Source organism: Lagopus leucura, unplaced genomic scaffold (genome assembly GCF_019238085.1).
Source record: "Lagopus leucura isolate 7727_CA_CO unplaced genomic scaffold, USGS_WTPT01 205-0_obj-0_obj, whole genome shotgun sequence".
NCBI lineage: Eukaryota > Metazoa > Chordata > Aves > Galliformes > Phasianidae > Lagopus > Lagopus leucura.
Window position 1 is genome coordinate 1 of NW_024966268.1, and position 11,694 is coordinate 11,694.

The following is an 11,694-nucleotide window of genomic DNA, read 5'->3' on the forward strand; positions in this document are numbered from 1 at the left end:
CAATGGGATCACTGGGTGCTGGGATCACTGGGTGCTGGGATCACTGGGTGCTGGGAGCGATGTGCCCTGGGAGCTGCAGTTATCAGCTCTGCCCCCACTGACCGCCCCTCCCCGCAGGTTCTGCAGTACAACGCTCCAGGTGGGAAATGCAACCGAGGGCTGACGGTGGTGGCTGCGTTCCGGGAGCTGTCGGGGCCGGGGCAGAAGGATGCTGAGAGCCTGCGGCGTGCTCTGGCCGTGGGTTGGTGCATCGAGTTGGTGAGCGTTCAGCTGAAGGCTGTGCTGCAGGTTGGGGCTGTGCTGGGGTCCCTCCGCCCCCCGGCAGCCCCCCAACAGCAGCACCTCTTGCAGTTCCAGGCTTTCTTCCTGGTGGCCGATGATATCATGGATCAGTCCCTGACGCGCCGGGGGCAGCTGTGCTGGTATAAGAAGGTGGGAGCGGAGGGGGCTGCCCTGAGCCTGGGGGGGCTGCAGGGTTGGCTGGGCTGTGACCGTTTTGTGCCCCCCCCCGGTGCAGGAGGGGATCGGTTTGGATGCCATCAATGATGCCTTCCTCCTTGAGTCCTCTGTGTACAGAATGCTGAAGAAATACTGTGGGCAGCAGCCGTATTACGTGCATCTGCTGGAGCTCTTCCTGCAGGTGAGGCCCCCCGGACCCCCCGGCTTTCCTTGGGGCTGACCCACCTCAGATCTCAGGCTTCTCCTCCAGTCCTGGGCTGTGTCCTTCCTCCAGGCGTAGGAGGAGCTGAGTTTGGGCTGGAAGTGGAGGGTTGTGTTGTTTTCATGGGGACTGAGTGAATAAAACCCTTCCTCTTCAGACCGCCTACCAGACTGAGCTCGGGCAGATGCTGGACCTCATCACAGCTCCCATTTCCAAAGTGGATTTGAGTCAATTCAGTGAGGAGAGGTAAAGAAACCCAAGGGGATGGCAGTGCTGGCCTGGCTGTGGTTGGCTCTGCTTGCTGTCCCTTCCAGGCTGCAGAGCAGACAGGCGGCTCCCAACTCACTGCTGTCATCTTTGGGCAACAAACCTCATTCAGTGTCAGGACCCGGTGGTGGCTCAGAGGGAGACGCTGCCTTCCTCCTGTGCTGAGCGGCAGCTCGAGGGCCTTTCCCACTGAGCACCACCCCCCACCACAGGTACAAAGCCATCGTCAAGTACAAGACTGCCTTCTACTCCTTCTACCTCCCCGTGGCTGCTGCCATGTACATGGTGAGTTCTGCAGGAAGGGGTCGGGCTGCCAACACTCGGCGCCACTCCGACCAGCAGGGCGGCTGCTACAGAGCGTAAAGGGGGTAAAAAACGGATGCTGAAAGCTTTTTGGTTTTCCCTCCCCGTTCTGAGGTTGGGATTGACAGTAAGGAAGAACACGAGAATGCCAAAGCCATCCTGCTGGAGATGGGGGAATACTTCCAGATCCAGGTAGGAGCCCTCCCTCCCCTCACCCCGCGTGTTGCCCAGCAGTTGTGGGGCTGAGCTTCCCATCCCTGCGCAGGATGATTACCTGGACTGCTTTGGGGACCCGGAGCTGACGGGGAAGGTGGGCACAGACATCCAGGACAACAAGTGCAGCTGGCTGGTGGTGCAGTGCCTGCAGCGCGTCACACCGGAGCAGCGGCAGCTCCTGGAGGTACAGCCCAGCCCCCATCACACAACCACAGGATGGCCTGGGTTGCAAAGGAGCACAGCGGCCATCAGTTCCAACCCCTGCTGTGTGCAGGTCGCCAACCAGCAGCTCAGGCTGCCCTGAGAACCCATGGGGTGCCATAGGGACCTGTAGGGTGCCATAGGGATCCATAGGGAGCCATGAGACCCTACAGGGTGCCATAGGGACCCATAGAATCATTGACTCATAGCCTGGGTTGCAAAGGAGCACAACGGCCATCAGCTCCAACCCCTGCTGTGTGCAGGGTCACCAACCAGCAGCCCAGGCTGCCCACAGAACCCATAGGGTGCCATAAGGATTCATAGGGTGCCATAGGGATCCATAGGGTGCCATAGGGACCCATGGGGTGCCATAGGGACCCAAAGAATCATGGACTCATAGAATGGCCTGGGTTGCAAAGGCCCACAACAACCATCAGTTCCAACCCCCTGCTGTATGCAGGTCTCCAACCAGCAGCCCAGGCTGCCCAGAGAACCCATAGGTTGCCATAAGGATTCATAGGGAGCCATAGGGATCCATAGGAAGCCATTAGACCCTACAGTGTGCCATAGGGATCCATAGGATGCCATAGGGATCCATAGGGTGCCATAATCATAGAATCATCACAGAATCCTAGGATGCCCTGGGTTGCAAAGGCCCACAACGGCCATCAGCTCCAACCCCCTGCTGTGTGCAGGTCTCCAACCAGCAGCCCAGGCTGCCCAGAGCCACATCCAGCCTGGCCTCCAATGCCTGCAGGGCTGGGGCATCCACAGCCTCCTGAGTTGCCCCGACCCCGCTGCTGCATTATTGAACTTATTGAAGCCTTATTGAACCCCAGCATACAGAGCTGCAGCGGCCCCACGCAGCCCCTCGACCTCCCTGTGTTGTGTTTGCAGGAGAATTACGGCCGTAAGGAGCCCGAGAAGGTGGCAAAGGTGAAGGAACTCTATGAGACCGTGGGGATGAGGGCTGCGTTCCAGCAATACGAGGAGAGCAGCTACCGGCGCCTGCAGGAGCTGATTGAGAAGCACTCGAACCGCCTCCCCAAGGAGATCTTCCTCGGTCTGGCACGGAAAATCTACAAACGCCAGAAATGAGGGACTGGGGCCGGCACTGTGCCCTGTGCTCGGTGCTCTGCGTTGGGTGGTTTTGCAGCCCCGGACCCGGTGCTTCCCCCGTCCCGTTATCTCCGGGGTTGCGGGTCTCTCATGCCCATCTCGGTGCCGTCAGTCTGTGTGTCAATAAACGTAATTTATTGCTGTTCTGCCTCTTTCTGGTCGTGATGACGATGCGGTGCTGAGGGCGGATCGTTCCCCCCACCCCCCTCCATCCGCCCCCCTCCCCCGACGGGGGCTGCGCTCAGCGGGGCGGGCGGTTCGGTTCGGCTCCTCCCCGCCGCATTCAGAGCCCGGAGCCGCCGCAACGCGGAGCGGTGAGCGGGGCTGGGGGGAGGGGGGGGAGCTGGGGTTCCCCTGTGGGTTCCGGGGCTGCGGGAGGGGTGGCCTCAGGGCCCTGGGGGGGGTTTGTTCCAAGGATGGGGCCCCGTGAGGGCACGAATCGCCCGCAGCGCTGCGCTGCAGCGTCGGGATGCTCGGAGCAATGCGGCACGCTGCGGTGATGGCTGCGGCCGGGGGGTCCTCCCGCGTGGTTCGGACCTCTGCCCGGCGACGCTCCGTCCTCAGAGCCCTCCTGGGGCTCCTCACCCGTGGCCGGTGGACGGCGGCGGCTCCGCTTGACGTTTCAAGGGCGTTTTCTCCTTGACGGCGCCTCGGAGCCGCTCCCTGCCTGCCGGAGCGATCCCGGCGCCGCGGCCCCGCACCCATCCCCGCTCGGTGCCTCCCAGATCAGCGGCCGCATCCCGGCTCCGTGTCGGTTCTCCTCCAGGTCTGCGCTGCTGTCAAGGCACGGAAAGGCCCTCGGCGTTGGGAGGAGCTGGATGGTGTGAGCCGAACCGCCGTGCGGCTCTGCTCGGAGCCCCGCTGCTCCCAGCAGGATCGGCGTCATGCTGGCTCCGAAGAAAGGGCTGCTGTGTAACCTCAACCACATCCACCTGCAGCACATCTCCCTGGGGCTGCACCTCTCCCGGCACCCGGAGCTTCAGGACACCGCGGGGCTCGGGGACCAGAAGTGCTGCAGCAGCTGTCGGGAGAGCTGTGAGCAAGTAGATGCCAATTCCAACAACCCCTCCTTGAAATGTCACTGCTGCGAATCCCACGCCGAGCTGCCCGTGACGCTGGGCCTGCAGGACCAGGCGGCTCCGGAGGATTTCCCCCACCTGCAGGATGGGGAGGAGGTGGTTTCCCCCTCTGATCCGCCTTCCACCTCCTCCTCGGTCAGCAGCTGCTCGGATTTCAGCCTGGACGAGTCGCCGGTGTCTGTGTACTACAGAGGGTTCTCAGCAGAAAGGTCCCAGTCCCCTACAGAGCCGCCCAGTGCAGCTCCTGCAGAAGATGCACAGCTGCTGCCTGGGGCAGGTGATGGAAGAGACGCCAACCTCAACCCAGCAGCGCTCCAGGGAGAGGAGGACCTCATTGGAGAGAGCCCCGACAGCCTCTGCAGCAGCAGCTCGCTCGACTCACAGTACAATGAAGCCTCTCCCAGTGCGGCCGTGCAGCAGATCACAGCCAGCTCCATCGACCTCGACCCCAACTGCAACCCCCTGCCCGACCCCACTGTTGCACCACCGGCACCAGCTGTGCCGTGCAGCTGGGAGCAGAACCTGAGCAGCGCTCCCAAACCACGGCTGAGCAGCATTCCTCCTCCCATCCCACCGCGGCCCAAGAGGCGGCTGCAGCTCCTCAATGGGCACGGAGCAGAACGGCCCGCCCTGCCCGCGAGGCCAGCAGCACCCGAGCCCGGCGCTGAGCTCTGCAGAGATGCAGCCAAGAAGAACATCACCTCCTTCCATGAGCTCGCCCAGAAGAGGAAGAAGAACACCGTCGGGACCGCTCCCATCCCAGCCAGGGTGGATCGAAGCGACTGGCTGATCGTTTTCTCACCCGACACCGAGCTGCCGCCCCACAGCGAGCTCCTGCCCAGCACTGCGAGCCAGGACCCAACGCAGCCCCAGCAGGACTGGGGGGTGAAGCCTTCCAGCTCCGTGCAGAGGGAGATCACCACGTTCAAGGAGCTGCGCTACCGCAGTGCCTCCAACAAACCCAAACCGCCGGCCCCGCAGCGCCCACCCGCACCCCCGGGGGGGCTCCAGCTGGGTGTCACCTGCGGTGCTGGGGGGGCGGCTGCCAGCACCCCCTGAGAACCACCAGGCACGGAGGAGACCCCGACCTTCCCTGCAGCCCATCGCGGAGGGACGGCCGCGGGATGCAGAGCTGCCCACGCAGAGCCGCCCTGGGGAGCGCTTTGACTGCGACACCCGGACCTGGAGGAGTGGGGGGTCTGGTGGGGACCCCCGGGGGTCGGGAGAGGCTGAGCACGGAGAGGAGACGCATCAGGAGGGTAAGAGCCACAGCCAGCCCTGGGGGTGCCTGTTTTTGGGGCATTGAGCCACAGCAGCGGGTGGGTGGGAGAACTTTGGGACACGGGGGGCTAAAGGATCGGGGCTTTGCACGGGTCTGTACAATGCCTCGTGTCACTGCTCCGTTGCTCCGCGCCGGACGGGGCCGAGCCGCTCTCATTTCCCCGTCCCTCAGCTCTGCGGCAGCGGCTGCTCGGGAAGCAGAGGCGGTGTGCGGGGTCTGGGGCTGCCCTCCCCCCTTCTCCCGTCCTCCATTCTCCCCCGTTCCTCTCCCCGTCCAACCCGCAGGGAAATGCCCTGGGCGGGCCCCGAGCGCCGCCGGGCCCGGCCCTGCCCTCCCCGCTCCCCTCCGCCCTTCCCCTCCCCGCGGTCTCCGGCTCCATGAGCGAGCTGCCCCCGCCCGGCCCCGGCCCCGCTTCTCGGCGCGGTGCGTGCCCCATCGGACCGCCGCAGCCCCGCGCCCTCCCTGAAGTCCCGGCCCCTCCCGCAGCCCGGCCTTCCCCACCCGCCGCCGGAGCTCCGGGCGCAGCGCAGCCCCACAGGGACGGCCCGGAAGGACGGCGGGGTGCTCTGGCGGAGCAGAAGAAAGGTAACGGGGCCCTGCGGGGCGGAGGGCTGGGAGGGGCGGGTGGGCGGAGCTGCGGGGCCGCAGAGGGGCAGCTCCTGCGGCCTACGGGCAGCCCTTGAGGCCTTATAGGCTCCTCCGGAAGCCTACGGACACCCCTGAGGCCTGCAGGAGCCCCTCTTGAGGCCTGCAGGCCCCTCTTGAGGCCTACAGGCACTCCTTGAGGCCTGGGGTCACCTCCTGAGCCTTGTGGGTATCTCCTGGGGCCTACCGGCACCCTTTGAGGCCTGCGGACCCCTCCTGCAGCCTACAGCCTCCTCCTGAGGCCTACAGGCGCCCCTTGAGGCCTAGGGGTACCTCCTGAAGCCTATGGGCCCCTCCTGAGCCCTGTGGGTATCTCCTGGGGCCTGTAGGCCCCCCTTGAGGCCTGCAGGCACTTCCTAAGGCCTACAGGCTCCTCCTGGGGCCTACAGACACCCCTTGAGGCCTGCAGGCACTTCCTGAGAAACACGGGCACCTCCTGTAGCCTACAGGCATCTCCCGTGACCCCTTGGGCACCTCCTGAGACCTATGAGAACCTCAGTGCAGCCTGTGCCCCTTCCCCCTGCCTTAATCACAGCCCCCTCGCAGCCCTGAGGAGCTGCAGGGCCCCACAGGGACACCCCGCACTCCCCCATGGTCTGTCCGGGCCGGGGGGTGGGTTGGGGTGCATCTGATTGCATTGACATTTTCCTTCCTGTCAGCTCTGCTGATTGCTGTCAGCACCGCTGTGGATAAAGTCATCGCCCACTTCAGCTCCGCACGGAACCTGGTGCAGAAGGTGAGGGCCCAGCTTGGGTGGGTTGAAGGGAGGAGGGGCTCTGGGGGCTTTGGCAGTGGCTCTGTGTTTTATCATACCCCAGTTCCCCATCTCTGGAGTTCAGAAGGAGCTCTGCGGGAAGGATCCCGTTATCTCCTCCCTCCCTTCTCTCCCTGTCTCTACACACTGCTGCCTCTTGCCTTCAGGCTCAGCTGGGGGACAGCTGGCTCAGCCCTGACGTGGGCTACCTGCTGCTGCACACCCTGTGCCCTGCGCTCTATGGTCTGGTGGAGGACGGGCTGAAGCCCTTCCAGAAGGATGTCATCACAGGACAGAGGAGGAACTCGCCCTGGAGTGTGGTGGAAGCCTCCGTGAAGACAGGTGGGTGTGGGGAGACGTTGGGACGAGCACCTCTGAGCCCTTTTCCTGCCTGGCCACTGGCTGGGGAGGGTTTGTACCCAGAGCAGTGATTCTCTGCATGCTTTGTATCACGCAGGCCCCAACGCCCGCTCTCTCCACAACCTGTGCTGGCGTGTGGCCGGGCTGGCCCCTCTCAGCAGCACCAGGCAGAAGTTTCATGCTTTTATCCTTGGCCTTTTGAAGTGAGTGCTGGCCCAGGCTGCCCCTGCTGTGATGGGAGGCTGGAGCGGAGTCCTGGGAACTCTAACTTGGGTTTCTTTTACTTTGTCCAGTACGAAGCAGCTGGAGCAGTGGGTCTCACACCTGCAGAATAGCCCAGGTAGGACGCAATGCCCCCCACCACGTCACGAGACCCTTGGGGTGTTTGTAGAGGCAGGGTGATACCTCCCGTACCCGTTCCACACACAAAGCTTGGCCAGGATTTCCACAGTGGACAAGGGCCTTGATTTCCATGGCTGTCCTACTGGATGAGGGCGATCGGGGCGACCAGTTTGGAACCAGTGAAACCCTCTTTGACCTGCTGGCATGGGAGGGTTCTTTGGGTAAGGGATGGGGACATTTTCCAGCCCTACAGCGCCGTCCGTATTTTGCAGGTGTCATCTCCGTGCTGTATTTTCCTACGGCTTTCTTTGCTCTGAGCCAAGGCCCTCTCCCCCACCTCGCCGACGAACTGCTGCTGCTCCTCCAGCCCCTCTCGGTGCTGACCTTCCACCTCGACCTGCTCTTCGAGCACCATCACCTCTCCGTGGACATAAGGCCTTTGTCACGGCGGATGGAGTCACCCCCATCTCCTGCCCATCGCTTTGCTCAGGGGGCTTCGCAGCCACTGGAGGGCCAAAATGGTGCCGTGGGGGCCAGCCTGGAAGACGAGCTGCCTCCCGATACTCTGGGGAGGGCACCTGCAGCAGAGGAGAGCCCACGCTCCCACTGCCAAGCAGCTGTGCACAGCCCGCTGCCCGGCCCGCAGGTGGGGGCTGCCCTGCAGCAGACCTTCCAGCACGTGCTGCGTTGGGGCGACCAGCTCAGCCGTGCTTTCCTGGGAGCTGACAGCTTCCCGGGGGCAGTCAGGCCCGAGGCAGGCCCTTGGGATACAAGGGCTGGCCCCAGCAGCTGGTGGGCCCAGCTGAGCCAGGCCTCCAGAATTTACACTGCTCCCAGCAAGGAAAGATTCCCCTTCGTCTGGTGGACAAAGCTGCGGACGGCTGCGGGGGATTCCAGCCCTGGCCAGGCGGCTCGACCCCAAACCCCTCCAAGAGAGCCTAAAGGCACTGAGCTGCAGCTGCTTCAGACCAAAGCTATCCCTGAACTCTCCAGTCCCAACTCCAGCAGCAGTGCTGACACCTCTGCGACCTCCTCCCCCGAAGACCTCGTCCTGCTCACTGGAGCCGGTCCAGCTGCTGGAGAGAAACCTCCGGCTGCTTCTCCACAGCCTGGTGCAAGCAGGAGCCAGGCTGCACCTCCTGACCCAGGGGCCTGCAGTCCTGGCCCCGACAGGGGCAGCTGGCTGGGCCGACTCTTTGGAGCCAGCAGCCCCTCTGCCAGGAGCTCCCCTCCCAGCCCTGACGCCATCTCAGTGAGATCCAGGTGAGACCCAGTGGGGCAGGCAGGGGTGGGGAGCAGCAGAAGCTCATGGTTGGTGCTCAGCGGCGTTATCGCGGTCCTCCCCACCTCCCAGATCACCAGAACTAAGCTTGTTGGCCTGACAAGCATGCTTGCCCTGTGCACACGCCACGGCATCGACTCCGGGCTGCAGTCAGGAGCAAAATTTCAGTGTCCCCATCACTGCACAGTGCCTCGTCCCATCCAACTGCATACACACGCGCTCACAGCCCCAGCAACTCGCTGGCTCGTGGTCTTTTCCATACGGTGGCTGTAGCTGGGTAGGAAAGGCATTCCCAAACGAGCTTGTGGCTTCCTTTGCTTTGTGCAGGAGACCCTCCAGCTGGCTGGCGCCCAGCTCCCGTGTCCTGGCCGTGGTGGTGAAGGGGCTGGCCGAGAAGAGCCGTGCTCCAGAACAGCCTGAGAAGCAGCTGCCTGATTCACCGCAGTCCCACAGGTGATGCAGGGCTCTGCCTGGGGCTGAAAGAACGGCTGGTGGGTGGTGGGTTTGGGTTTTTTTTTGAGGGGGGTCCCTGGGGCACAGATCCACAGCGGTGTTTGTTGCGCAGAGCGGTCCGGGCGCTGTGTGACCACACCGGTGCTGCTGACGGTCACCTGAGCTTCCAAAAAGGGGACATTCTGCAGCTGCTCTCCACCGTGGATGAAGACTGGATCCGTTGCTGCCATGGAAACAGCACTGGCCTCGTTCCTGTGAGCTACACGTCTCTGATTTTGTGAGGAGGAGATGTGAGGAAGCAGCTGAGCTTGCAGCAGTGCCATCCCTGCCCCATCTCCACCACCTCCAGGCCTGGATGCTCTGCAGGGCTCCTTGCTGCAGTGCCGGCCCGCTGCTCCTTGCAGTCGCCTCCTGCGGCTGTTGTCACAGCCCTGCTGCCACCTCACCACAGCCCCTCGTCGGGATCTGCTCTTGTTCGTGTTCCCTCAGCTGCTGCCCACGTGTGAGGGCCACCAGGGTCCCCATCCCCGTGCATTGCTCTCAGTCCCAAGCTCTGTCCCTGTGTCCCATCGCTGCCACCACGTGCCCCGCTTTGCCGCAGGGCTGCTGACCCAGGCCGGCCCCAAGCACCCCACGCCGTCCCAACGCCCTGTAAATAGTTGTAACCACGGGAAGATGCTCATTCCGGGGGAAATAAAGGCTGTGACTCAGTGTGCTCGGGTGCTGCGGTCAGTGTGGACATGGGGATGGGAAAAGCTCCAAAGGTTGGCTGTGTTTGAAGCTCTGCTGTCTGTGGGTTTGTTCTGCTGCTGGTCCCCACGTGCAGCTCGGCTGCTCAGGTGAAGCCCTTCCTTCCCTGTGCAATGTGAGCATCCGGGTCAAACCTGGTGCTGTTCTGAGGGAGGGGATTTCAGGGTTTTCTCCTGACTTGGGGATTTGCACCCAACTGCTGTGTTCTGTGTGGGGCTCCCCGGTCCGTGGATGTGCCGCAGAGTCCAACGATGGCATGAGGGAGATTGCAGTGCAGGGGATCCCAGCCCAGGCCCACAGCCCTGACCAGGCTCTGCTCCCTGCTCCCAGCACGTTCAGCAGCCCCTTTCCACTCCGGTGGCAGATGAGCCATCGCTGAGCACACAAGCAGCGTCCTGCTTTGAGGATAAAGCCGATCTGTTTTTATTCTGTTCTCATTTTCATTTATCTCTCTGGAATTTTGGCTTTTAGACGAGGGATGCTGCATCTTAATTGGAATGTTATCTGGATTGCCCTAAGTAGGTTTGATTGAATGCCACGACCGCCTCTGGACTTTGAAATGAGGTCAAAGCAGCAGGAGATTAATCCAGGTACTTTTTCCATTACTGTTTTTTAAAGCACTGAATCTATGGCATGGTACCTGTGGTTTAAAAGGGACAATGCAAGGGTATGGGACAAGCACGGCATTTTAACAATGCCACAGAGGCCAGGAAATGGAAAGAAAAACTGATTTACATCAGAACGAATCCTCAACATGCTATTGAATTCCTCCAAAAAACATTTTATGCCCAGAAATTACTTTTGAACCATAGCAAGTCCCTAAAGGAGGATTTGTGAGGACCGCGGCCCCTTGGTGCCAGCAGTGTCAGGGAGTGCGGGGCTGCAGATGCCTCCAAGGACCCCAAGAAAGGATGCAGGGCTCCCCATCCCCATCTCTCTGCTGCTGCACTCTGTGCTCCACGTGGCCGAGCAGCACATCAAAGAAACACAACATGGTTTGGGTTGGGAGCTCAGGGATCACGCAGCTCCAACCCCACAGCGCACACAGGGCTGCCAACTTCCATATCTAACAGCAGCCCAGGCTGCCCAGGGCCCCATCCAGCCTGGCCTCCAAGCCCTCCAGGGATGGACGGGGCATCGCAGCCTCTCTGGGCAGCTGTTCAGCCCCTCACTGCTCTCCCAGCACACAACTTCCCTGAGCCCCAGCCTCCAGCTGCCCTCCCTCCGCTTCCAGCCATTTCCCCTCGTCCTGCTGATGCTCCCAACACCTCTTCATCTTTCCAGATGATTCTTTAGGTAATGGGGAGGTGGAGGGGTGGAAATATTGCTTTGGGTTCAGACTACGTGTGTGACACCACCGCTCTGACATCTGCTGACTGAGATGCGTGGGGCTGACAGCAGTGCCTGGGCTCTGCATTCTGGAATCAGAATCTACCAACCTGCCACAGCAACCATAGAATCACAGACTGGCCTGGGATCACAATGACCATCAGTTCCAACCCCCTGCTGTGTGCAGCATCGGACCCATAGGGACCCACAGATTCCCTTAGAGCCCCACAGATCCCCCAGTGGGACCCATGGGGACACATAGAGACCCACTGAGACTCATGGAGACCCCCAGAATCACAGACTGGCCTGGGTTGCAAAGGAGCACAGTGACCATCAGTTCCAACCCCCTGCTGTGTGCAGGTCTCCAACCAGCAGCCCAGGCTGCCCAGAGCCACATCCAGCCTGGCCTCCAATGCCTGCAGGGCTGGGGCATCCACAGCCTCCTTGGGCAACCTGTGCCAGTGCCTCACCGCCCTCTGGATGAAAAACTTCCTCCTCATATCCAACCTCAACCTCCCCTGTCTCACTTTACACCCATTCCCCCTTGTCCTACCACCATCCAAATGTGTACCAACCTGCCACAGCTCCCTGTAGAACAGAATCATAGAATCCCCCAGGTTGGAAAAGGCCTTAAAACCATCGGGTCCGGCA

General features: G+C 62.1%; 2 protein-coding genes across 2 annotated transcripts; both read left to right on the forward strand.

The window, feature by feature from the left end:
- The first annotated feature begins 101 nt into the window (after positions 1-101).
- FDPS (farnesyl diphosphate synthase) lies at positions 102-2,909 on the forward strand. The gene is made up of 8 exons (XM_042893054.1): positions 102-258; positions 352-432; positions 518-640; positions 819-907; positions 1,141-1,213; positions 1,346-1,423; positions 1,497-1,631; positions 2,546-2,909. The coding sequence occupies exons 2-8, from the start codon at positions 385-387 to the stop codon at positions 2,744-2,746; spliced, it is 747 nt and encodes a 248-aa protein (XP_042748988.1). The 5' UTR covers positions 102-258; positions 352-384; the 3' UTR covers positions 2,747-2,909.
- A 589-nt stretch (positions 2,910-3,498) lies between these two features.
- RUSC1 (RUN and SH3 domain containing 1) lies at positions 3,499-9,675 on the forward strand. Its single transcript, XM_042893055.1, is given in 10 exon segments — positions 3,499-4,847; positions 4,849-5,105; positions 5,615-5,713; positions 6,433-6,509; positions 6,695-6,869; positions 6,985-7,090; positions 7,181-7,227; positions 7,502-8,492; positions 8,839-8,964; positions 9,077-9,675. Coding segments are annotated over 10 exon segments (3,243 nt in total). The 5' UTR covers positions 3,499-3,651; the 3' UTR covers positions 9,246-9,675.
- The last annotated feature ends 2,019 nt before the right edge of the window (positions 9,676-11,694 follow it).

Coding starts and splice junctions, on each gene's coding strand:
- FDPS (XM_042893054.1), top strand. CDS start 385: ATGGATCAGTCCCTGACGCGCCGGGGGCAGCTGTGCTGGTATAAGAAG. Junction 1,214..1,345: donor TGGCTGCTGCCATGTACATG/GTGAGTTCTGCA, acceptor CCCCGTTCTGAG/GTTGGGATTGACAGTAAGGA. Junction 1,424..1,496: donor GGGAATACTTCCAGATCCAG/GTAGGAGCCCTC, acceptor ATCCCTGCGCAG/GATGATTACCTGGACTGCTT.